Genomic DNA, 27,636 nt, shown 5'->3' with positions numbered 1-27,636 from the left:
CAGTGGTCACATGGTACAGCAGCAAGCCGGTACAGTGATCAGTGGACACAGCCAGTGACAGGTCCCATCGCTGTGTGGCCATAATTCATATGACCTCCACCAGGATCGACTAGAGGTTTGTGCAGGCGTCATCTGCCCATAGGCTGGGAGGGAACAGGTTAATAGACTGATTCATGATTTCCAAAAAAACTGCAACAATTCAAAGATTAATGATTACAGGCTTCTTGGGACAGATGCAAACATTCAAGCTGCTTTGCTTGAACTTCATATTTCTTTTTAGTCTATGTTCTGTTACTAAACTATCAATTTTCTTATTTGGGAAAAATAATAGCGTTGTATTAGTAACATAAAAACACTCCTGGGAGATTGCAAATCAATGCTCAGTAATGTGTGTTTCACTCATTAGTGCCCATTTTTACACGTTCACTCAGTTCTCCACACTTGTCAGTCACTGGAGTCACATCTTGTTAGCCTCCTCATCAACATTAATACATGTTACAAAGAAAAAAAAAAAGAAAATGGCAGAGGCTGCAAAAGTCAGTGAAAGGGAAGCCTGCATCTCAGAGAGTAATAGTGAACTGTCCTAGAATCTGATTCCTAGTAGGCTGTTTTTTTTCTTTCTACGTTTAGCTCTTTTAATACATTTAAGAAAAATAAAATACAGTGTAAGATACAATTTTCTAATTTGATCAAAAATCTATAGTCTCCCTTTAAACACATGGCACAACACTGTCACCCACTGCTAGGTAAGATCACAAATTAAATATTCAGCCTTTCATAACCTCTTTTGTCATTCATGGTTTGCTACTAGGCTCTGTGTACAAAATGTGGTATTATTCAAACAGTAGTCAAGAGGGTAGCCTTCAGACCCCTCCAAAAGCCTCTGTCCCAGGTGAGTCTGTCATACACCGTATAAAGCAAAGATGGAATTATAGTCCCAAGACACTACTGTGTGTAACTAGCTTAAAGGACATGTGCACTCTTAGTACGTATACCTATGTGTACCTTTTTTTGTGATACAACAGTAAACCATGATCAATCAGCTTAAAAAAAATGTCCAGTGTTTCTATCCTCCAAAATGTTTGGTTATTTAAGAATTATCAAAGACCCATTGATTACTGAGCCTTATAATTACACTCTTATCGGTTTCCAATAATCAGACGACAATCGGTTACCGATTCCTTAGCTCAAGTGCTAATATGTTCAGTACTGCGCAGAAACAAATCTGAAGCACCATTTTTATCTAAAATTGCAAAATTAAAGAATGTTATTTTGTGGTAACCGCAAACCCTTGTGAAAAAATGCACTCGTTTGAATATCTGTTTCGGTGTGTGGCTACACTTGTCCATGAATATATCAATGTCAGGTAGGTCCAAGCTAGGGAAAGAAGATGAAGGAGGAAGAAGGAAGAAGAAGGAAGAAGGAAGAAGAAGGAAGAAGAAGGAAGAAGAAGGAAGAAGAAGGAAGAAGAAGGAAGAAGAAGGAAGAAGAAGGAAGAAGAGGAAGAAGGAGGAGTAAGAAGAAGGGAGGGAGGGAGGGAAGGAAGGAAGGAAGGAAGGAAGGAAGGAAGGAGGAAGAAGGAGGAAAAGGAAGAAGGAGGAAAAGGAAGAGGAGGAAAAGGAAGAGGAGGAGGAAGAGGAGGAGGAAGAGGAAGAGGAGGGAAAGGAGGGAAAGGAAGGAGGAGGAGGAAGAGGAAGGAGGAGGAGGAGGAGGAGGGGGAGGAGGGGGAGGAGGAAGAGGAGGAAGAGGAAGAGGAAGAAGAAGAGAAGAGGAGGAGGAGGAGGAGGAGGAGGAGGAGGAGGTGGAGGAGGAGGTGGAGGAGGAGGTGGAGGAGGAGGTGGAGGAGGAGGAGGGGGAGGAGGGGGAGGAGGGGGAGGAGAGGAGGAGGAGGAAGAGGAGGAGGAAGAGGAGGAGGAAGAGTACAGCTCCCATGGAAGAATATAAGATTATACTCTAAAACAGCCCATTTCAACCAGGGTACCCAGGTACTCTGAGGTGCCTTGAGGTTTCTTCAGGGGTGCCTTGGCAAAACACCTACAAATTTAGCAAAAACTGTATACAAGCTGATGTGTGGATGTAGGCCGCCTTTTAGTTACACTAAGTCACAGGTTTTCATTGTGCACCATTACAACCTTCTAGCTGCCGGTGTCCTAATGACCAATGGCATCATCAATTGATGAGGATATAAGTCACCTGTATTACATCCTTGTTGGACTCTCCCCTGCCCTCTCTCCATCAGCGGTGGAGTCACATGGAGAAACATTGGAATACTAGTCAGTACCAGTTTGCAAAAGTGTATTTGCTTTGGAAGAAAATCACCTCTAACGTTGGGTGTCCTACTAGGACCTGTGGATGTTGCTGCATTATGTAAAACTATTAGAATAGTTTTTACATTTTGGAATGGGGTGCCTTGAGACTGTCCATAATATTTTTAAGGGGTGCCTTGACTGAAAAAAAGGGCGTTGAACAAGTCCAGAGATGGAAAAAAAAAATGGGGAAAGTTCTGTAGGATAAAACATACCAGGAGAGACTCCAGGAACTTACTATGTAAATTCTTGAAAAAAGCAGGTAAAGGAGACATGTAGGAAACCTTACATGCCTTTTATACATTAAGGCTCAGTTTACACTTATACGAACTGGATGTGGGTTTCCACATCCATCTGACAGGAGGGTGTGCCTGGCTCGCAATAGAGTCAGTTCACACACCTCCAGGGCGGCCGCAGTCCACATTTGGAAAGGGTCCTGTGTGTCTTTGGTTCCGATTCAGGTGTGAATTCAGCAAAACTTTGGACCCGATTTGCAACTGAATCGGTGAATAGGGACGCACTGGACCCCCTGCTGTGAGCCGCGGTAAGGGTACAAATTAAGGGTTCAGCCGAGCAACATTTTCAATACAAAGCAAAGATCAAGAACACTGGGACATGACCTCAAGCTAGCAAGAAGAAAATTCTAAAGAAAGTATTATTTTACTGATGATGATTGGAATAGACTTCCAACAGGGGTAGTGAGTCAGTCAACAGTAAGTGGAATTAAACATGCCTGGGACAAACATAAATCTATACTAAAAATGGGGCAGACTAATGAATCACTTGATCTTTTTTCTCTCATTGCTACTTTTCTATGTAGTGGAAGTCATGGGCATAAAAGCAAAGCTTCCAAGAGAATCACATTTGCCTTCTGCTATTGCTGTGGGAACTGAACCCACTGATCTTATTTGTGACTTCATCTAAATTGCAGAGAGCTGTGTTAAAAAAAAAAAAAAATCATTCTTTTACCACACATGACTATTCATAGACGGAGAAGAATGGCTCCAGCTTATTGGTGCACTATTAACCAATAATATATATATATATATATATATATATATATATATATATATATATATATATATATATATATATATATATATATATATATATATATATATATATATATATATATTCAGTAGTCATTATACCAGGAAAAAACATCTAGTCCAACATAAGGTCTTCTTTTACTTTCAAGAAAGCCTGAAATAAATTGTTTTTGAAAATAAGGAATTTTGATCCAAGTGATTCAATAGCTTCACCCCCACCAGTCTGAAACATTGGTACATGACAGACTGGACATGTGGATTCATGATGTGTACACAAAATTCTGACTTTAACATCTGTATGTTGCAGCCAAAATTAAAAGACAAGCCAACGGGATGTTTCAATCAATTGTCTGGTTCTGAAGATTAGAGTGTAGTATATATTGGAACGTTGCATTGTCTTTTATTGGCGTAGCACTTACTATTCAAGCTTTGACAAGCTGCACATTCAGTGATGCTCTTTTGTACACCAGTGATGCAATGAGTGGTTATTTAATTAGTTGGAGACTTCAAGTCTGTCCATTCTCTACTGACTGCTCACAGCAATGTTTCCCTGAAGTTGTCTATTGTTTCAACTATAGAAATGATTGTGCATTAAACTAAAGCTCCTAATGTATGGCTATTTGTGGTGCTGTAACATGATTTGCTGCTTGGCTTTTGTGTCCACAGGCAAGAGTACCCAAGATAGTGGTCACCAAGTGTAGATGCCAAATATGCCTATATTTTTTAAATTGCAGCATCTCTTTGTGATGTGCATTTATTTTAAGCAATTTTGCCTGTACTACAAGCCTGTCACACATTTGCTGCAAAATGGTCAGGTTTAGGATGATAAACTTAATTTTCTTTCTAGATTTTGATATAAGCAATCAAAGATTAGGTCAGAGCCAAAAATTCTAAGTAATGTTAAGTACAGTAGAGCATGCTTTACGATACAAGAGAACTGATGTGACTATCATAACATCAATATAGCATCTGGCTGCTTAGAATGCTATCTTATTGCAGACTGAATAACCCACTGATACTGAACTTTAGAAGCATTATTTGTTTCTGGCTTTTAGCAGCCCAGAATATCTAGTGACTTTCAGATTAGCTGTGATTCATTTATCACCGATTTTAAAAAGACAAAACCTGTTTTGATATAAACGAATAACCTTACACTGTTGCGTAACACAAATGAATGCATGTGCAACAAAGCACATACAGAAATTAGGAGATCAAATATTTAGACAAGAGCTCATCTTTTATCTTCACTTAGATTAGAAGTCGATGGTTTGCATAATGCCTGGGATATTATCGGAGATGACTTTGCATGCTTATTTTTCAATATCTAAATACAGCCCATGTTGCCATAGAAATAATGATTTTGGCTATTGATTATAGGATGCTGCCACAGGGAATTTCAGAATGAAGCTCTGCAGTCAGGCCATGATTGTTTGCTTAGGTAAGACTCTTTGCAATCAGAAAGCGAGTTATTATGCTGCTAGGTTTTTAAAATGTTATCTCCAATAAGAATGTCTAATTCATATTCATAATCTGCTTGAGAAAGTAGCTGGAACACAGTTTTAAAGCCCATCTCCAGCTAAAGGAAAAAAAGGCTGCTGCCAAACTGCAAGAGTTAAATGCTTAAATAGGTCTAAGGGGCTGGGAAAGCAATTTTATTTACCTGATCGCCCACACCCCCAGAGCCCTGGCAGTGAAGTATCAGTTAACCCCTGCAGGATGAGCGTAGCGCTTTTTCGTTCCTTGTGCTTAAGTTTTAATAACAGTATTTAACATGGACAACATAAAATTTAAGTCTAGCATCTTTATTTTTTCAAAACAAGTCTTTGTAGGAAATGAACACTGTTAAAGTATACGTAAACACAATTACTAAAACTTCATATATGTTAACATGTTAATGTAATTATAAAAGTGGTTTTATATCTTTTTTTTATATCTGCAACTTGACTAAAAAGAAAAATAATTCTCGTTTATCCTGCATTGAAAATTCCTTCCTATTACAGGCTGACAATGCTCTGTACCTGTCCCAGAGTTATGCTCTTGTGTTGTCACGCTGGCTTCTGATGACAACTATAAATGGCCGTGCAAAAGACGTCATGCAGACATAGTCCCCTTTTGTCTACAGGGATCATTTTGGATGCCTTGTCTCCAGCCTGGCTCGTTCACATCACTGCGTTGCAAGCCATACTTCTACGCAGTGAGAGAGGCAATCCACCAATACACACTGCACAGCAGCCAACAGAACTTAATGAATTATCACTGTATGTCATTTCACTAAAGTTTTTTTTTTCTTTTTTTTAACAAAAAGTAAAAGTAAAAAAAAGTAAACTGTGATGGACTGATCACTGCTGTCATCTGACTGTACACCAGCTGTTTTGTAGCTGCTGCCAATGTACCCTAATGGCAATCTCCATTATTCTCTTGTGACAAGTTACCTTTAACCACTTAAGGACCAGGCCTCTTTTTCAGACATTTACATGTTTAACCACTTGCTTACTGGGCACTTAAACCCCCCTCAGTCCCAGACCAATTTTCAGCTTTCAGCGCTGATGCACTTTGAATGACAATTGCGCGGTCATACAACACTGTACCCAAATGAAATTTTTATCATTTTTTTCCCACAAATAGAGCTTTCTTTTGGTGGTATTTAGTTACAGCTCGGAGTTTTATTTTTTGCTAAACAAAAAAAAAAGATGCAAAAAAAAAAAAAAAAAAAAAATCATGTTTTAATAGTTTGTTATACAATTTTGCAAACGGGTCATTTTTCTCCTTCATTGAAGTGCGCTGATTAGGCGGCACTGATGGCTGCATTGGTGGGCACTGATGGGCTGCATTGGTGGGCACTGATGGGCTGCATTGGTGGGCACTGATAGGCATAGTTAAGGCGGCACTAATAGGCACAGATAAGGCGGCACCGATCGGCACAGATAAGGCGGCACTGATGGGCAAAGATGGGCACAGATAAGATGGCATGGATGGGTGGCACGGATAAGTGGCACGGATGGGCACTGATAGGTACCACTGATAGATGGGACTGATGGGCACTGATAGGTGGCACTGATAGGTGGCTCTGATAGGTGGCACTGCTGGGCACTGATGGGCGGCACTGCTGGGCACTGATGGGCGGCACTGCTGGGCACTGATGGGCGGCACTGCTGGGCGGCACTGGGGTGCTGCACCTTTAAGGAAGATTGTGGGCACTGTTGGTGGCACTGCTGGATGGCACTGTGGGTGGCATTGTGGGTGGCACTGTGGGCACTGCTGGGTGGCACTGATGGGGGGCACTTACTTTCATTCAGGATGGCACTGCGGTGGGCAGGTGGGCACTGGCAGGAGGCAGGTGGTCAGCTGTATTGCTGGCCGTGATCGGGACTGATGTCCCGATCACGGCCGCCGGTGATCGGCTTTTTTTTCTCTCCTCGCGCTGTCAGCGCGAGGAGGAATAATAGCCGATTACCGGCTCCGTTCTGTCACATGATCAGCTGTCATTGGCTGACAGCTGATCACGTGATAAGGGGTCGGGATCGACCCCTTGCACGGATCGGTGATCAGGCGAGTCTCGTGGACTCGCCGATCACAGAGCGCGCCGCGCGCGCCCCTCAGGGGGCGCGCAGGCCGCTCGTAACCGGGACGACGTCAATAGACGTAGTCCCGGAAAAGTAGATCCGCGCTAATGCCGTCATTTGGCAATAGCGCGGATCTCAAGTGGTTAAAACAGCTTTTTTTGCTAGAAAATTACTTAGAACCCCCAAACATATTTTGTTTTTTTTTCTAACACCCAGATAATAAAATGGCGGTCATTGCAATACTTTTTTTCACACTGCATTTGCGCAGCGATCTTACAAGCACACTTTTTTGGGGGAAAAAATTCACTGTTTTGACTAAAAGAACAAAACAGTAAAATTAGGCCAATTTTTTTATATTGTGAAAGATAATGTTACGCCGAGTAAATTGATACCCAACATGTCATGCTTCAAAATTGCGTCCGCTCATGGAATGGCTCATGGAACTCAAGTTAGTGGAAACGCTATGCCTAGTTGAGATGTCACAGAATGCTGTGCACAGTTAGTGGAAACGCTATGCCTAGTTGAGATGCCACAGAATGCTGTGCACACCTAATGAATGAGCTCTGAGCTTGTGGGTGCAAGCGTGCACTGCTCCAGCGGTATATTGCAACTCTGACATATTTGTCCCTCAATAGCATACCGATTTACCATTACATAATCCTTTTTAACCGTTTACCATACTTGTATTATTGTTCCTGGATTTTTCTGTTCACATATACCTACCTACTTACATCTGGAGTGAATCCATTGGGGTTTTTTCTGGAGTCGGCTGCATGTGATCAAGGGATTCGGACTACTGCTCTATTTGCATGTGGAAATAAAGACTCCTGCACACCGAGAGTGTGAATACGTGCATTTGACCACCTGAAAATTCAGAGGTCGATCAGAGCTGGTAAGAGTTTATTCCTACTGGTGGAAGGAGTGTCACATACAAGCAATTAGCGGTCTTTCCACGTGGTGTTCCCGCTCTACATGCTCTTCTGTTGTCATATATGACCAATACGTGTGGACTTTTGTATTTTGCACTGCACCATCTATATTAATTGATTGAAAAAAATATACTTTTAAGAGGTATGGGCGTAAGTGACGTTTTGACATTGCTTCCGCCCTCCTCTGGTATAGAGACAAGTGGGGGCCATCTTAGCCTCACTCGTCTCCATACCCGGCCATTGACAGGACACGATCGCCTCCGCCGCTACCGACGGAAGGACCGGGAGGGCGGCGGGAGGGGGGGTGTCACCTCTCCCTCTGCCAACGGTGATCTCGTGGCGAACCCGCCACGGAGACCACTGTTATTGCACACAAGACCGCCTCCTGTAAAGAGGGATACCTCGGTTGTGGCAGCAGCTGCTGCCGTTACCGAGATGTCCCTCTTCAAAAAGAAGATGTATATTTACATGAGGCGGTCCTTAAGTAGTTAAAGCTACTTTACCGCTTTATAGGTTCCTTCTCCATGGAAGGGTTTAGGATTTCAGGACATGTCATCACATTAATACTGGTTTAGAAGTATTTACTGGGTTTGGCATAAATGAATGCTGAATAGATTTAATAATACAATTTTCAGTCTTAAAAAAAAAAAAAAAAAAAAGGGAGACCGTGTAATGTAGAACATTAGACATGGCTCTCACTGAGACCACATACCCTAATTCAATACTAGACAGACCTTGCCCCGCCCTTTCAGCTATTGACACTGAAAAAAATGTATTCCAAAAATGACCTTGAATCTGAGACCATTTCTACATATCCTCTATTGAACAAGCAGCAGTGTTTGGCAGCATAGCAAAATATAATTGGTCCATCAGTTCATTAAAGCTATACAACCTCCAGATAAAAAGAATAGAGAGCTGAAAAGTATCTGTTTTATCAAACTAATGGCAAGTATATTGTTATTTATTATACAAGTTTTATTTAGTGCTAACAGTTTGCGCAGCGCTTTACAACATGAGGGCAGACAGTACACGGTACAATATAATTCAATACAGGAGGGATCAGAGGGCCCTGCTCGTTAGAGTTTACAATCTAGAAGGGAGGGTCAATTGGAACAAAAAAGGTAATAACTATGGGGGGTGAGATGATGGAGAAAATGAAAATACAGTTGTTAGGTGTGGGTAGTGTAGAATTCTCTGTAGAGAAGGGTTTTCAGGGATTGTCTAAAAGCTAATAGAGTAGGAGATAGGTGGACATATTGGGGTAAAGCATTCCATAGGATTGGAGAGGCTTTGGAAAAGTCCTGGAGGCGAGCGTAGGAGGAGGTGATGAGGGAGCTATAGAGCAGAAGGTCTTGAGAAGAACAAAGAGAACGAGTAGGTTTGCATTTAGACACTAGGCCACTGATGTAGCTGGTGGCTAAATTGTGGATGGCTTTAGATGTAGTTAGTATTTTGAATTTAATTTCGCTGGGTGAGCGGAAGCCAGTGGAGGGATTGACAGCGAGGGGTAGCAGACACAAAGCGATTGGTAAGATGGATGAGTCTGGCAGAAACATTCATGATGGATTGAAGAGGTGATGGACTATGTAGAGGTAAGCCAATGAGAAGGGAGTTGCAGTAGTCAAGGCGAGAGATGACCAGGGAGTGAATTAAAAGCTTTGTTGTGTCATTGGTTAGAAAGTGGCATATTTTGGAGATGTTGCGGAGGTTAAGGCAGCAAGATTTGGACAGTGATTGGACGTGGTTCTTAAAGGAGAGATCAGAGTCCAGGACTACACCTAGAACCTTGGCATGTGGGGACGGGTTTATAGTTGTGCTATTGATTTTGACCAGGTCAGGGGAAGGGAAAAGGGCATATGGAAGAGGAAAAATTATACGTTTGGTTTTAGATAGATTGAGTTCAATGAAGTGGTGTGACATCCAGACTGATATCTCTGATGGTAAATTAGTGATACGTGAGGAGACAGAGGGGGTGAGCTGATGGGTAGAGAAATAGATTTGGGTGTTATCAGCGTAGAGGTGATATTGGAAGCCACGGGAGGCTATCAGCTGACCCAGGGAGGTGGTGTACATTGAAAATAGGAGAAGTCCAAAAACAGAACATTGGAGGACAGCAGGACAACAGAGAAAGGAGGAAGTAGAGTTGTAAGAAATGCTAAAGGTGCAGTTGGATAAGTAGGAAGAGGACCAGCGGAGATAACAGTCACAGAAACCAAAAGGTGTGGAGTTTGTTTTTTTTTTTTGAGGAGGGGGTGGTGGTGAACTGTATCAAAGGCAGAGAGGTCCAGGAGTCGGAGTTCAGAATAGTGTAGATTGGTTTTGGCCATTAGTAGATCGTTTGTTAGTTTTAGGAGAGCAGTTTCTGTGGAGTGTTGAGGATGAAATCCAGGCTGAAGGGGGATCGAGAAGGCCATTATCAGCAAGGTGGACGCTCAGTTGGTTGTAGACGTTCAAGGAATTTGGATAAGAAGGAGAGCAAAGAGATGGGGCATAGGTTGTTGAGATTGGATGGGTCCAGTGAGGGCTTTTTAAGTATGGGTCTGACAAGTACATGTTTTAGAGAGTTGGGGAAGATGCCAGAAGAGAGGGAGAGATTGAAGATGTGGGTTAGAGAGTGTAGCATAGAGCCAGAGAGTGAACGTAGCATTTGCCAGGGAACAGTATCCAGTAGGGCAGATGGTAAGGTGGATTTTGGCAAGTAGTTTAGCAACCTTGTCTATAGTGGTGGGGTTGAAAGAGGGAAGTAATGATTGTACCTGTGGGCAAAGTATGATATAAATGTATATAAATGTTTCCTGAACCCACCTGTCCTTTATTTTACAAAACAAAAAAAAAAGAAAATTGTGTTTCTACTGTACAATTATTCGTTGTGCCTTTGTTAGTGTTGCAGCTTGCTGTTTGAAAATATCTTCCAAGTATAACCTTTTTTAAATTGGCTCTTAACCACTTGCTGACCGGGTCATAGCTGAATGACGGTTACATAGTCGGCTAAATTCTGGGAGGATGTACAGTGACGTGTTCGTGCTCATTGGGTTCACCGGACCCGGCGCATCACGGATCGGAGTAAAGGGCCAAATGGTTTTCCATTTACCACGTGATCACTTCACCCAATGACGGAGCGATCACTTGTCTATCAACCGGTGCATATCCAGTTCAGCTCTCTCCTCGCATGCTGCACATACTGATCAGTACAGCGTGCGAGGAGAGAAGGGAGACTGCAGCAGCACTCCCCCTGCCTCATCCATGCCTTATTCTAGCCCATCCATGCCTCATTCAGGCCCATACATGCCTCATGCATGCCCCCCCGCCCCCCCCCCCGTGCTACTACAGTGCCTATCAGTGCCTCACAAAAGTGTAAAGTCAGGAAATTCGAGTTGTAATTATATGTCCCTAGGGCACCGGACGGTGCTCCCTGAGTGTTGGGCGTCTGTATATGGCCAGGCTGTATAAAGGTCTCACACATGTGCTATCTCTATACTCAGGAGGAGTAACGGAATGTATTTTGGGGTGTCATTTTTGCTATGTGTTTGAAATCCCTTATAAATGGAAAACATTGTGTTAAAAAAAATATTTAATTTTTCCACATTTTCCAAAAACTTGTGGAAAAAAATATGACATGTTCAAAAGACTCACAATGCCTCAGATTATACGTTGGGTTGTTTGCTTTCCAAAAGGGGGTAATTTTGTGGGTGTTTTCATTGTACTAATGCGCTAGGGCCTTAAAGTGTGAAAGGTTGTCAGGAAATTGTATGTGTAATTTATGCTACTTGCATATTGGGCCTCTCTATGTGGCAAGGGCGGTGTAAAAGTCTTACACATGTGGTATTTCCATACTCAGGAGTAGCAGCAGAATGTGTTTTGGGGTGTAGTTGCAAGTTTGCCTACACAGTGTGTGAGAAATAACTTGGTAATATGACAACTATATGAAAAAAAATATCTTAATTTTGCAAAGCAATGTGGGAAAAAATTACTACTTAAAAAAACTCACCATGCCTTACTAAATACCTTGGAATATCTACTTTCCAAAAAGGGGTCGTTTGGGGGGTATTTGCATTTTCCTGGCTTGTAAGCATCTCAAGAAATGAGAAAGGCCGTCAATACATCAGGTGTGATCACTTTTCAATGACTGCCACCATAGCTTTCACAAAGACCAAATAATATATACTTATTTGGGCTATTTTTTACCAAAGATATGTAGCAGTATAACTTTTGGCCAAAATGTATAAAGAAAAATAACTAATTTGCAAAATGTTATAACCGATAGCAAAATTGATATTTTTTTTTTACAAAAATGTCATTCTTTTTTTTTCCATTTATAGCATAAAAAATGTAAAACTCAGTGGTGATCAAATACCACCAGAAGAAAGCTCTAGTTGTGTGGAAAAAAAAAAAGAACATTTCATATGGGTACAGTGATGCATGAGTAATTGTCATTCAAAATGTGAGAATGCTGAAAGCTGAAAATTGGCCTGGTTAGGAAGGGGGTTTGAGTGCCCAGTGGTTGAATTAAAAACAAACTCACATGAATCTGATGATACTGCAGTCATTAGGCTAATGATTTACAGCGTAAACAGGAATTTGCAAAAAGCAAAGCAGTGATGAAGGATGTCCACCATTATTTTGCCAAGGCTCAGAACATCACACAGATGTCTTGGTGCAAAAGTTATAGCACGGTTATTGGTTGCCATGGCATGGGATGCCCATGTCTTCTATTTGGGCTGATGCATTATCCTAGTTTTTTTTTTTTTTTTTACACCTGAATGTTGTAAGCCAACTTCTCTGTAAAGTAGATAGAAGTATTTTTGAAAAAGTTTAATTTTGCTTTAGATGTTAGCCCACAAAGAGTTCCCAAGCGTAAAATAGTTTACTCTACACCCACGCTGCCATCTATGGTCAAAATGTAAACTCATATTTATATGCACATTGTATTTTAATTATTTCTAGCCTACTTTTGTAAACATATGTTGTGACCACAAGTTTACTTCTTTAAATTCTTCGGCACACATTCACTATGCCCTGTGAGTAGGCACTGCTGTGTCAAAGCATTCACAGAGCGTGCCTTCTGAACTACAAAGGCGCTGAGGGGAGATATTTGAGGAGGCAGAGTCTGTACAGGAATCAAGTTGTAGGCAGCAAGGTACCATGGGATATTTAGTCCTAAGATACTGAAGAAAAAAAAAACACACAGCAGAGAAGCTGCAAAGCATGCATGGAATTTGTGGAAAGAGAAGGCCAGCAAATAGACAGAACTCACAACACGATAGGGAAACAATAGTTGCAATAGTTGTGATTTAACTTTTTAGTATTTTAAGACGTGACCATGAGCAGGATGAGAAAAGCTAGCTATAAGGAAATTTTAGTGTAATGGATTAGCCTTTTTTTGTTAGCAGAAGTGGTGCATTTTAGGACATGAATATAAAGTGAGCTGTAACAATACTAGTTGATCATTAACAAGAACTGCTTTTGCATTCAACAGCAAGTACTGTGCTCCGCAGTTAAATTCCTTACCCATAGTTTCAGATGTCTGACTGCCAACCACACGAAGCAGCATAGGTTGGTTACTCTCTGATCTCTGTAGTGATGGAGTTGGAGAGGAAAAGGTTGTACCATTGACCTTTGCCTCGGCTTGCGGCTAAAAAGGCAAAACAGTACAATTAAAAGGCTTGCGGCTAAAAAGGCAAAACAGTACAATTAAAAAAAACATTTTTTAATACACATGTAATGTCAAATACGGCATTTGTCAAGAACATATAGCTTTAGGGCTCATTTAAGCCGGAGCAGAATACTGTACAGCATTGTTTAGTTTTACGGAGCTGCATGCAGCCAGCAAATTTGTGGAGAGACAGGGGCTGTATGGACTCAACCAATATCTGAGCTTGAGAGGTGTGTAGGGATAAGTGTGCAGCACAAAAATCACCCTGTGTGTGCCACACACTTATCCCTGCACAACTGTCAAACTTGGATGTGTGGGTGAGTCTGTACAGCTGCTGCATCTCCACCGATTAACACAGGTTTCCTCCACAAAGCTATCCACCAACAAAAAATAATAATTTGCAGGATGTATGGGACTTTGTGAACATGCAAACCAAATTGTGACATTAGCCATTGTGTCTAACAGTCTCCACTGTCAAACGTCTGTTTTCACAGATCAGTTTTCATCACTGTAATCACACTTCTTTATGAAGACCTCTAATTGGTTGCTGTAGCATAAAGCTATCTCATGTCCATTAAACTAGGTTTACTCACACAACATGCATACATACCTAAATTCTGTCTTTATTTTAGCTTCCTCCAATATCCTGAGCAGCACTTGGGGGGGAGGGGGGGGGGTGGAGCGGGTCAACGAAACAGGGTCCTAATTTTAGTTGCACAGTGCTGCCAGGCTAACAGTGCCAACATGCTTGCAGGAAGGGAAAGCACAGGAATTGCCCGATTGGCATGATTTTGGTGCTTCTTTGTAATGAAATTGCATTGGAGGATTTTTGAGAGGAGAGAGATGGCAGAAACCCAATACTACGGAAAATAAATTGCAGGCAAGAAAGAGTGATCGACTTATGTATTCCCCCTTCCTTTTTTTTTTTATTAGATAAAAATGTATTTGGGGGATTTAGTAGGCTCACTTATCTTTTCCTATTTGTGCTAAGCTGCCCACGCGCCCCCCCCCCCCCCAAATATTCTCTCAATTTTGAATTTTGGTGGGGGATGAGGGAGAACAAAAAAATTTAAGGACACATAAGATACATGTTCACAGGAATATGGAATGATGGTTCATTAATTCACTGAATATAGAATGCCCACTAGGGACCAGAATGGGTGACAGGGAGGGCAGGTATAGGGGATGTATGGGTGTGACTATAAGGGAAGGTTTGGGAAAGGAGATATGAATGGGAGGGAACAGGAAGAAGGTTGAAAGTTATTCTCCCTTTCTTCCTCAATATCACTATTGGATTATTTTGTTGTTTTCCTTTTCATGCTATACACATGAAGTAAGGGGTTAGTGGGAAGAGGATGGAGGGGGTAGAAGAAAAGAAAGGAGAGGATAGGAGGGTAAGGACACAAGGGAAGAGTTCTAGGTGTAAAGGCCTGGCAGTCACAAGATTTTTTTTTTGAAGATTAGTTAGCTCATATACATTCAGATTCAGGGAGACCAAACCTCTCCTGTTCTCGCCTATGATACACACTTGTCGATATGTCTGGTAAAGTTTTTTTTTTTTGCTATTGTGGTGTGTAGGAGTTTTAAATGTACTTTTTTGATTTTTTTTCTGTAATGTATTTGTAAAATCTAAAATGAATAAAGAGCTTAAAACCGGAAAAAAACATCTTTTGCCAGATGATACAGTTTACATACAGTTACGCGAAAAATGAAGGACACCCCATAGAAATTTTCTTGTTCATTATATTTAAACATGTAAACATCAGATCATTATTTAAATAGTACCTACAGATGGTGAGATAATGAAGAACACAAGAAAATTAGCCTTTTCAATCATTTAACAAAAAATATCACTGGGGCAAGCGGGTGTTGACAGTAAAACGTCACTGTCAATAAGGGGGAAAACACTGCGCTAAACCATAAACGTATAATACCAAACTTATGTGAAGTGTGTACACCCAATGTGTCAATGCACACAATAAAGCTGCTAACACACAAAGTCCAAATATGAATTCAAAAATAAAGTGTAGCGCATTTATTTTTGACCTATAGTCACTGTTGTGGCATTTTCTCCCTTTCTTTCACATGATTAAAGGACGCTACACTTTTTTTTGAATAAAACGCCACTATTCGGCCACTAGCGAAGCACTTTTAACTAGCAGTCGAATAAAGTGTTAAAAGAGCCCATGTAGCGCCTCTACCAAAGCACTTTGCAGAAGCTTCAGCCACAGTGCTCATTCATTTCAATGGGCGGGATTGGGTGTATACACAGCTCCTTCACCACCCCAAAGATGCTGCTTGCAGGACTTTTTTAAAGTCCTGCCAGCGCAGCGCCCCTGCGTGAAAGCACTCTGGCTTTCACACTGGGATTGCAGGGGAGGCATTTTTCAGGCGCTTTTACATGCACTATTTTTAGAAATTGCCCAACAAAATTTCAATTGGAATCAAGTCAGAGCTTTGACTAGGGCAGTCTATAAACTTTTTTCTATTTGAGACATTGTTTGGTTGATTTGCTAGTATGTTTCAGATCATTATTGTGTTAAACCATTTCTGGTTCATCTTCAACTTTGGACAGATGGCCTCAAATTCTCAATGTGCACACTTTGACAAGACACAGAATGTATAGTTGACACAATGGCTTAGAGCTACCCAGGCCCTGAAGTAGCAACCCCAAACCATAAGATTCCCACCACTATGCTTTACATACTCTGTTTTTTGCTGATCGGTCTTCAGCACAGTTTCAGAAGGCCCGGTCTTTGCATATACAGTGGATATAAAAGGTCTACACACCCCTGTTAAATGTCAGGTTTCTGCGATAACTAATTTCAGAACTTTTTCCACCTTTAAAGTGGAATTTCTCCTATCGTTTTCAGCCAAGGAAGCTGCCATCTTGGCCTCTGATAATTCTTTAACTCAGTGGTCATCAACGCCTGTCCTTAGGGCCCACTAACAGGCCAAGTTTGCAAGATAACTGAAATATATAATTTGCTGCTCAATGATTGCAGTATAGTGGGCCCTGAGGACAGGGTTGATGATCACTGCTTTAACTGCCATAATGCTGCACATGTGATCACATGTTATGACACTAGCCATTGGATGGTTTAAAAGTTTGGTTGAACGCACAACCAATGTGAAAATTAGCATTTCCGGCATGCCGGGAAGGTGTTTTTCGAAATTAAAAATTAAATTGATGGGTTTACTCCCACTTTAATGTGACCTATAAATTGTACTTTTTTTTTTTTTGGGGAAGAACTAAAAAAAAAAAATAGTATGGTTGCATACGTGTGCACACACACCCTCGTATACCTGGGGGATGTAGCTGTGTTCAGAATTAAGCAATCACATTCAAACTCATGTTATATAGAAGTCAGTACACAGCTGCCATCATTTAAAAGTGTATTAGTCACATCCTACAGCAAAAGCCATGGTTCGCAAAGAGCTTCAAAAGCATCAGAGGGATCTCATCGTTTTTTAAAATAAGTTTTTTTTTTATTAGCACAATTAACATAAAGGTTCACACTGCCCAAAGTATCTATATACTGTAGATCCTTTCATTAACACAGACCACAATAATCCCCCCACCACTTCCCAAGAAAACTCACTGGATTACTTGATGATAACCTATTCAAAAAGGAACAGAAAAAAAAAAAATCCCACACCCATTTATCTACTCATAAACAAAACTCAATTCATGCAACACATTATTAAAAATATTATTAAGAAGCAGGTTTTACAGGCTTAGACTACAATCTGTGATCCACCTGGAAATGGTGGCCGGCAAGACCACCATGCCCTTCTTAGGACCAGCCACCAAAACAAACAGTGAGTCTGACTTCCGAAAGGAAGCTGTGGCAGACAAGTACACCTTCAGAGCCCTAACCATATCCAGAGCATGAAGGGTCACCTCTTTGGGGTGCTTAGGCTTAGGACACAACGATGGTAATACAATGTCCTCATTGATATGAAAGGCCGAGACCACCTTAGGTAGAAAGGATGGTTGTGGATGACCAGATAAGGCGACTTGCAGGACAAGGCCGCCAGTTCCAAAACCCTCCTGGCAGATGTGATGGCCACCAGAAAAACCAACTACTGTGAAAGGGTCAGCAGAGGAATCTCCCTGATATTCTCAAACGGCGGCTTCTGAAGTGCCGACAACACCAGGTTCAAATCCCACGGGGGTAACGGAGGACGCACCAGAGGAGCTACATGTTTCACCCCCTGCACAAAGGAACTCACTAATGAGTGAGATGCCAGGGGTCTTTGAAAAAAGACAGCCAGAGCTGAAATCTGCCCCTTGATGGTGCTCAACGCCAACCTCTGGTGTACACCTTACTGAAGAAACAGCAGGATCTTGGATATAGAGAAGGAGCGAGGATGCCACCCTTTCTCCCAACACATGGAGATGTAGGCCTTCCAAGTACGATGGTATATCTTCCTGGAAGAAGATTTCCGCGCCCTCAGCATAGTTGGAATCACCAAGTCCGACAGACCCCTGTTCCTCAATACCTGGCTTTCAATAGCCAGGCCGTTAAAGCCAGTGATGGTAAAGCAGGGTGAAGGATTGGACCTTGAGATAGGATGTTCTCTCTCAACAGCAGTCGCCAGGGAGCGTCTGCCACCAGGCGCACAAGGTCTGCATGCCAGGCCCGCTGAGGCCAATCTGGGGCAACCAGGATCACTGGAATCCCCTCGGCTTCCACTCTGCGAAGCAGACGTGGCAAAGTTTCAGCGTAGGAAAGGCGTAGATCAGCTGGTATGGATCCCACGGAGCCACCAGCGTGTCTGCCCACGGATCTCTTATCCTGGACACGAATCTCGGCACCTTCTGATTGAGCCAGGAGGCCAATAGATCCACATCTGGTGTGCCCCATTTCAGACACCGCCGCCTGAATATCTCCTGATGCAATGCCCATTCTCCTGGATCCAGCATCTGACGACTCAGATAGTCCTTCTGCCAATTTTCCACCCCCCGGGATGTAAATTGCCGACAGGGCCGGAACGTGTTGCTCTGCCCACCGAAGTATGTGAGCGACCTCCCGAGCAGCAGCTGAACTTCTTGTCCCCCCTTGGTGATTTATGTACGCCACAGCCGTGGCGTTGTCTGACTGTATCCTGGTCGGACGCCCTTGAAGACATGCCGACCATGTGTGGAGGCACAGCCTGATCGCTCTCAATTCAAGCAGATTGATCGGCAACTTGGATTCCTCTGTCAACCAGAGGCCCTGAGCAGACTGAATCCCCATTACTCCACCCCAGCCGGACAGACTGGCGTCCGTGGTGACCACCATCCATTTTAGAGGAAGGAACGATTTTCCGGCCTGAATCCCCGGGGACCTCAACCACCAGATCAGGGAGTCCTTGACTGGCTGGTTCACCTGGATCTGCTGATCCAGGGACAATGGAGATTTGTCCCATTTTGTCAAGCTCTCCTTCTGCAGGACTCTGGTGTGGAACTGGGCATAAGGTACTGCCTCGAAAGAGGCTACCATGGGGGGGGGGGGGGGGGCGGGATCCCGGGCGGGATTAAAGTACTGTGTATTGTGTAACAATTTTGCCTAGTTTCTCCTAATGGCAGGCTATACAACCCATTTAGTTACAGAGAGGAGCTGTGTCGGTCAGTGAATATAAGAGAAAATTATATATAGGATTTCAAATGACTATTGTCATGTTCTATATTTAGTGCTTTTATTCAATATAGCCATCCCATACTGCTTCATATAAATTTTATACCTCTCCGCCTTTAATTTAAATATTTCAATCCACCCATCTTTATGTGCTTTCATTACGTATTACCTATCCTGTGCCCGATTTTTTATTATAAAATTATTCTCTTCCTTTAATGACATCAATCATCTCTCCACTGCATTTCCCATGGGGAGAAGAAAAGAAACAAAACAAACAGACTATCTGATCCATAACACAGCACTACCCCCCATAGGGTTTAATCCAACCCCATTTCTGAGGCGTAATACAGCCATTTTGCCCATGTGTGCATATACTAATAAAAATGCCATAAATCTATCCCCTATTTTTTTTAAACGCTATAACTTTTGCACAAACTAATCAATATACAGTTATTGTGATTTTTATTACCAAAAATATGTAGAAGAATATATATCGGCCTAAACTGAGAAAAAAAAATGCTTAAAAAAAAGGGATATTTATTATAGCAAAAAGTACAGAATGGTATTTCAAAATTGTCGCTTTTTTTATAGCAAACAAATAAAACTCGCAGAGATGATCAAATGCCACCAAAAGAGAGCTCTGTTTGTGGAAAAAAAAAGGATGTCAATTTTGTCTAGGAACAGCATCGCACGACTGTGAAACTGTCAGTTAAAGTGACGCAGGGCTATATTGCAAAAAAATTGCCTGGTCAGTGAGCAGCCAAATCTTCTGGGGCTGAAGTGGTTAAATGTATTCCGTTGGCCTTAACCATATGTATCCATCTCTCTGCCACCATTTTTTCCACCTCCCTATTCCAATCCATTATAAATGGGTCATCTGGACTGTTACAGAATCTAGGCATCAATATTTTAGCTGCATTTAGCAAATGTGGAGTAATGCTTCTCTTAGCACATGATGGCGTCCCATGAAAGAGAAAATGTAATGGGGAAGGCTTTATGAGTGTGTCATTTTCCTAATCCAAGGGGTTATTGCCTCCCAAAATACTTTAATCTTTGGGCAATGCCTCCATAAGTGAACAAATTAACCCCTTTGGTTACATCCCCTCCAGCAATTAACATCCACCAATGGATATATCTGAGCTAGTCGAACCGGTGTAATATATCATCTTGTCAAGAACTTATAAGACATCTCCTGTATATGAGGACTTATTGAAGTAGGGTGTGTTGCCCCCAACCACCTTTTAATTTGTTCAGATGTGAAATTATAACCCAGCTCCCCTTCCCATTCTTGGATAAAATATGGAGTAGTCATATTTTGAGAACTCAGAACTAGCTTATACGTTCGAGACAGCATATGACCCAGTTCTGATAGACACACCATTCCTCAAAAGTAGTAAGCGGGTTCGTTGGCCTAATCTGATGCTTTCACTTATTAAACAAATCCGTCATTTGATGATATTTCCATACAGCCATTTGTATTTCCCCCAAAATTACAACAAACTCTGCCAGTGGTAACAATTTACCCTGTGAGGCCACTCTAGCACAGTTACCCTTCCCATCTATTTGCCAACAGTCTAAACTCCCTTTCTTTTCCTCCGGGGGATCCAGGGGTATCCTTCCAACAACATATTGATCCTTGAATATACATTATGTATTTTAACGGTATGGTTGTTGGGGGCATATATAGTAGTGAAAGTATAACACTGACCCTGGATCTTGCCCTAAACAAAAAGAAAACGGCCTTAAGGGTCTACTCATATTTCTATAGGTACTAAGGGGCATTGTTTGTGGATAGCCATTATAACTCCTCTGGACCTAGGGATGGGTGAAGATGGTCAACCCTGCCATGAAGAGCTTCACCTGCAGAAAGACCATCTCTGCTTTCATGTGACTGAGTTCATGCCAGAGACAGCCCCTCTTACCAGTCAAGCAAAGCCCTCTCACATTATAAGATACAATCTTCATCCTACCTATCATTCTCTCACTACTTCCATGAATCTCTTACTAAGCTGCTGTTGCCTGACTGATGTCTGTTCCCACATTCTGAGCTCTTTTTCCCTGGATGCATCTGATGAGAAGAGGGGAAAATAAATTAAAAAAGACACGCAAAACCATCTAAAACTCAAACTACTCTGTCACTGCCTGTGGCACATCCCCCTTAAGGAGAGGATGAATCACCACCTGTGCCTGGAGATTCCATCCCCCTTCCGCCTATTGGCAGAAAACTCCCTTGTCTCAGGACCGATCTATTGGGGGAAAGATAGTTAAAAACAAGAACAGGATACCTTGTGAACCCTGGGCTTCCATTTATATTCCTATACCATTCTTATTTAGTGGTACTTCAGCGCATTGCTTCCTATATCACCAACAAAGGGGGGGGGGGGGAAGGAATTAGCTGAAACAAACTGATCACCTTTTGAAGAAATTCAAAATGTTTTTTTTTTCAGGCAGGCCCCTTATACATATATTTTGCCTACGATCTCTATTTTCTTGATTATGAAACTGATCCAACAGAGAGTTCAGCACTTCTTCATGGTATTTTATCTCTTCTTGAAAATCAGTCACTCCTTGTCTAATATCTTGGCCCATCACCATTTCCTCCACTCTATGTCCCAGTGCCCCTATATCCTCTCTTAGCCGCTCCAAAGCCTGCTTGCAGGAAGATTCAACAGCGGTTATAAGAAATTGAATGCCATTCTTTGTAGGAAGTGCTCTCAAATGTTCTCTCAAGTCCAAATCCACTATTAACTCTGATTGCGCTGCACTTGGTTTATTGTTAAGGTCATAATACAGCCTGGAGCCTGCCGAACCACCGCTGCCAGTCTTCCTGGAGCCCGGGGATCACGGATCAGCATGTCTGTTCATGCCACGCCCCCCCCCACACACACACACACACACACACACACACACACACACTCAACTTAGAGGGATCTCATTGTTAAAAGGTATCAGTCAGGAGAAGGTTACAAAAGAATTTCCAAGGCATTAGATATACCATGGAACACGGTGAAGACAGTCATCAAGTGGAGAAAATATGACACAACAGTGACATTACCAAGACATTATCCAGAACACTGGATGTCCCTCAAAACTTTTTGAAAAGACGAGAAGAAAACTGGTCAGGGAGCCTGCCAAGAGGCCTACAGCAACAAAAGGAGCTGCAGGAATACCTGGCAAGTACTAGCTGTGAGGTACATGTGACAACAATCTCCCGTATTGTTCATATGTCTGGGCTATGGGGTAGAGTTGCAAGACGGAAGCCTTTTCTTACCAAGAAAAATTATCCAAGCCCGGCTAAATTTTGTGAAGTCTCCCAAAAGCATGTGGGAAAATGTGTTATGGTCTGATGAAACCAAGGTTGAACCTTTTGGCCATAACTCCAAAAGATCTGTTTGGCGCAAAAACACTGCAAATCAAGTTCTTTTTAGCAGCCTCATCTGGCTGATTTTTCCACGTTCCCATTGTCTTTGGTGTACCTTCCTGATCGGGGATTGAGATCCGCCTTTCCACAAGCTCCAGGTGTTACCAACAGGAGAATCACAAGCGCATTTGACCCACTGCCATATGGTACATGTGTCCATCACCGCTGGTAAGCGTATAATATTGTGTGCCTATAGTGTTTTGGGATTCAAGTGATACACTCCCGTTTAGGAAGGGAGACTCCCATGAACTTTTTCCCTCTATTTTTAACTATTGCTATAGTTACAGAACCCACGGGAGTGCTCGTTGGTGACTCTGTTTTTCACATATTTTCTGGACATTGTTTCACATTCATATGTACGATTTTCACTTTATTGTCATGTATATATACATGGCCTTTCTTTCATAAGCGCTACACATTTATGTTTCACGTGCCCACCGTGAAGCATGGTGGTGACAGCATCATGCTTTGGGCGGTTCTTCTTCAGCTAGAACAGGGGCTTTAGTAAAAGTAGAGGGAATTATGTTAAGTTCCTGTGACAGTGGGGGTCACTTTGGACACAGGGTGAATAAAAGAAACCCCCGATATGGTCTGTGATAGCCATATTCAAGGCTGTATAATACATTGTGGATAAGTTGGATGTATATTGTATGTGGGGGTTAAGTGTCATTGCGGTGAGGAATTAAGTTGTTTTGCATTTCTATTGTTCATTTAAGTCTATTCTTGTGTGTATTGTAAAGTGCCAGACAGACTGGCTGCTAACCCTTTGTGGAAAAGATGTGTATTGGGTGGGATCGTTTGAAGCATAGCAGACGTCTTGGGATGTGTGGGTGGAGCTGGGCTCTTGTTCATGTTAAAGCATGTGCCTTGAATTGTGTATAAAAATACAATGTTGGTTTTTAATAAAGTAATTCCTACTACAGCAGAGACAGAGTGCGTCTCGTCTTTTTGCCAGAGGGATCGGCTCCTATAGGAAAGGGTCATTAAGCTGTGGATATTGGTACCGAGTGGATGTGTGTCTCGGAGAGGGAACATCGTAAACGGCGTTAACCCCCTTTATATTAGGGGAGCCGTTACAGTTCCAAATACTATTCAATATTGTCACAAAACCTTCAGGCTCCTGCTAGAAAGCTGAACATGAAGAGCAACTTCATCTTTCAGCATGACCCAAAGCATATATCCAAATCAACAAAGGAATCGTATCATCAGAAGATTAAAGTTTTGGAATGGCCCAGCCAGGGCTCAGACCTGAATCACAATGAAAATCTGTGGGGTGATCTAAAGAGGGCTGTGCACAGGAGAGGTCCTCGCAATCAACAGATTTGGAGTGTTTTTGCAAAGAAGAGTAGGAAAATATTGCCAAGTCAAGATGTACCATGCCGATATGCATACCCAAAAAAAAAAGGAAAAAAAATCTGAGTACTGTAATTAAATCAAAAGATGCTTAAACAAAATAATAATTTAAGGGTGTGCACACTTATACAACCATATTATTTTATTATTTTTATTTTTTACCTCCTTCCACCTAAAAGATTTCAGTTTGTTGTTCAACTTGTTCAGTTTATAGTCACAATAAAGGTGGAAAAAGTTCTGAAAAGATTCATCTTGATATCATTTTTGTTAGATCACAGAAACTTGACATTTTAACAGGGGTGTGTGTAGACTTTTTATATCCACTGTATGTTTGATGGCAAACTAACCTTGCTCTAATGATATTTTTTGATAGCTGCTGTTGCAAACTGAGCTGACAGGCTCTTTATTGCAGGAGAGACATGCAATGATATGACACCACATATGTCAAATAGCAAAGAACACCAGGCCTTAGGAGGTTTCTACCTGCATACTCTGTATGGAGGTTCTGATCATTGGCATCTAATTTGGAACACCGGATTGTAATTTAATGGATTTGAAGTGGGGGTAATTGTAGGGGTGCACTTTTCCCATATGACAAATCTGCATTTTTGCCAATTCAGATCATAAAAATCAATACACCATGTCAGTTTTTTGTGCCATTTGTTCAGATAGAACACCTTTATATGTAGGTACTGCTTGAAAATTTTGCAAAAGTCAACTATTTCAACTGGAATAAGTAATTTTTTTTATGATTGAATGGGAAAACAGTTTTTAACCTTTTACGTAAAGTTCAACTAGTGACCGCATAATACAAGTGATAAAGTGAACCCATGACATGTAAATAAAGTCACTATAGGTAACAGGCATGCAGAGTATATTATAAAAAGGCAATTGAAATATGATAATCCTCCAGACAAAGCTGCTGAAACACCCTAAAAATCCAATGCAAGTATCAACTGTCATTTGAGGCAACATGAGGATGTGCTAACTTGCCTCATGCTTCAAAAGTCTGTTTTATATTAAGGGTTGAAAGGGTGCTGTAGCAGTGCTGTCAAAGATAACTGCAACCTGGTGTTAGTGTAGTACTTTAAGTTTAATTATTTATTTTTAACTACAATAAAAGTTACAGAGCTACGGATAAGCCCACAGACTATCACACGTTTCTATCTGCCTGCATAACTCCTATCCATTTAATAATATTTTAAAACATATTACAGTGTTGTACATAGAAGTCAGGATATGTTATATGTTATTAGCACAAAGATGAACTGAATTTGAATTGGGTGAATTACAGTTTCCATTTCTCTGATAATGGGCATTCAAATAATAAAAAAATAAAATAAAGCTCAAACGTTAATAAAGCTAAGTAACCAGAACAAAGTATACATTTTTATATTAGCATCCTCTTTCCCCTCCAATCCAGCTCCACCAACAACTGGTTTAAAAAGTGGTACTAAACCTAGGACCCTTTATTCACTATATCTGGTCTCCCACAGTACATAGAAAATGGAAATGCAATTATTTTAGTAAATATAAACTTCTAAATACCTGTTCTCATCAGCACCTTTTCTTGGGCTGAATTCGGACCTGAAACGGACCAAAAGACACACAGGACTCCTGTGCAATTAATACAGGAGCTGCTGTGGAGATGTGTGAACCGGCTCCATAGAGAGCCATTCACATTCTCCTGCTATGTGAATTGGATGTGGGGCTCATTATTACCCAGGGGTGAACAAACGCACAAGAACATGCTAAAACAGTGCACAGGAAATCAACCTAACTTTATTAAAACTTAAAGAGAAAAGGTAATATATCTGCTATATCAACCCCGGAAGGATTTACCCCCTTACTGACCAGAGCACATTTTGCGATTCAGCACTGCGCCGCTTTAACTGACAATTGCACGAGCATGCGATGTTAAACCAAAACATTTTTTTTTTTTTTTACACAAATAGAGCTTTCTTTTGGTGGTATTTGATCACCTCTGTGGTTTTTACTTTTTGCTATATTAAATATCCTAAAAATATAGATATAAAAAAACTATTTTTTTTCCTCAGTTTAGGCTGATATGTATTGTACATTTTTAAAAAAAAATATCACAAGCAGAGTATATTGGTTGATTTATGCAAAAGTTATATAATGTCTACATATTAGGGGACAGATTTATGGCATTTTTTTTAGTATTGGCAGTGATCATGATTTTTATCATGACTGCGACATTGCGGCAGACACCTTTGACACTTGTTTGGGACCATTGTCATTTATACAGCGATCAGTGCTATAAAAATGCACTGATAACTGTGTAAATTACACTGGCAGGGAAGGGGTTAAACACTAGGGGGCGACCAAGGGGTTGTATCCTAGGGAGTGATTCTAACTGTGGGGGGAAGGGCTCACTACAACATGACAGATCACTGCTCCTGATGACAGGGAGCAGTAGCCGTCATGTTGCTAGGCAGAACAGGGAAATGGCTTGTTTACATCTCCCCGTTCTGCCGGTCCGTGACACGATTGCAGGACACCGGCATACATAGAGTCCAGGGGACCTGCGGGCACGGTGAAGCAGTATGTGACAGGCGCACGCACCCATTAGCCCACATATTGAAGAGGATGTACAGGCACGCACATTTGCCCACTGCTGTAGTGCCAATGTATATCGGCGTGCGGCAGTCTGCAAGCGGTTAAACTTGGGAATCTCAATGTAGCAGGTAATGTCTCTGCCACACCTCCTGGTGACCTATCAAAACAATTGTGTTTTAAGGATTAACCTAAATCAAGATTTCCATACCTGTTCCAGCAGTTGTCTGAGCCGATGCAGTTGAGACTCCAGTTGCTTGTTATGATCTTCTAGTATTTGCATTCTAGCTTCTAGCCGTCCTTTGTGCTGGCGCAGTAGTTTGGCTTCTGCAATAAGTTCCGCATCACGTGGGCTTTGTGGGGAGGCTGGCATCATTTCTGGAGGGGAGGGCAGTGGAGACAAGCCCTTGTGATCATGCTGCTCCTTCAATCTGTCATATTCAGACTGTAAATTCCTGTTTGGAAAAAAAAAAAATTCTACATTAAAAAGTTTGTTTACTCCAACACTTATTCTTATCCCAAGCATGTTTATATTTGCTTACAGTTCACTGACTCACTTTATCTGCTGGAAATTTGGTCAGATTTATTTTAGTAAAAATGCTAAAACAATTCTTTCCTCCTCCTTGTTTCAGGTAATGTCCACACGTTATCGAGCTCTGTATAACACTGATAATATTGCACCTTAAAAAATGACACCAGGTAGTATTTTATCACTTGCTGTGCCCCCTCTCCTGAGTCCTCCCTTGATCCAGTGCTGCATCTGGCTGCAGTTCTTCTCTTCCCTCTTTCTAGTCCCACAGAACACACAGGCAACAGAAGGAGCCAATGGTTCCTGCTGCTGTCAAATTCTGTGAGGAAGGAGTGGAGGCATGGGAAAGCCACGCTGTGCATGTCTATGGATGTAGACATCCCAGCTCAAGAGTGCATCCGCACATGTGCCCCCATAGCATACAATTTCCTATAGGGGCACATGCAGGAGAGGAGGAGAAGTGGACAACGCCAGTGGTTGACTTCAGAAGAGGAGGATCAGGGCCGCTCTGTGAAATACCATTATGGAGACGGCAAGTATAATGCAAGTATAATGCTCTTTTTTTTTTTTAAACAAAAGTATTTCAAATCACTTTTAGCTTGTTCATTCAGGCTACTACATTTCCATAGTCT

At 41.7% G+C, this 27,636-nt stretch overlaps 1 protein-coding gene across 8 annotated transcripts in view; it reads right to left on the bottom strand.

Annotated features, from left to right (window-relative positions):
- DMD (dystrophin) overlaps window positions 1–27,636 on the bottom strand; it is a 3,436,004-nt gene that overhangs the window by 41,109 nt on the left and 3,367,259 nt on the right. For all 8 annotated transcript variants that reach the window (XM_077482558.1, XM_077482560.1, XM_077482557.1 and 5 more), the window contains 2 exons: window positions 26,687–26,930; window positions 13,356–13,479 (listed from right to left, as the gene is read on the bottom strand). In XM_077482558.1, coding sequence (XP_077338684.1) covers window positions 13,356–13,479; window positions 26,687–26,930 — 368 coding nt within the window. The remainder of the gene's footprint in view (window positions 1–13,355; window positions 13,480–26,686; window positions 26,931–27,636) is intronic.

This window comes from Lithobates pipiens, unplaced genomic scaffold (genome assembly GCF_037356315.1).
Source record: "Lithobates pipiens isolate NorthernLeopardFrog02 unplaced genomic scaffold, aLitPip1_a1.2 Scaffold_16, whole genome shotgun sequence".
Lineage (NCBI taxonomy): Eukaryota > Metazoa > Chordata > Amphibia > Anura > Ranidae > Lithobates > Lithobates pipiens.
The sequence above is the reverse complement of the archived record's forward strand: the minus strand, read 5'-3'. Positions and strand labels throughout refer to the sequence as shown.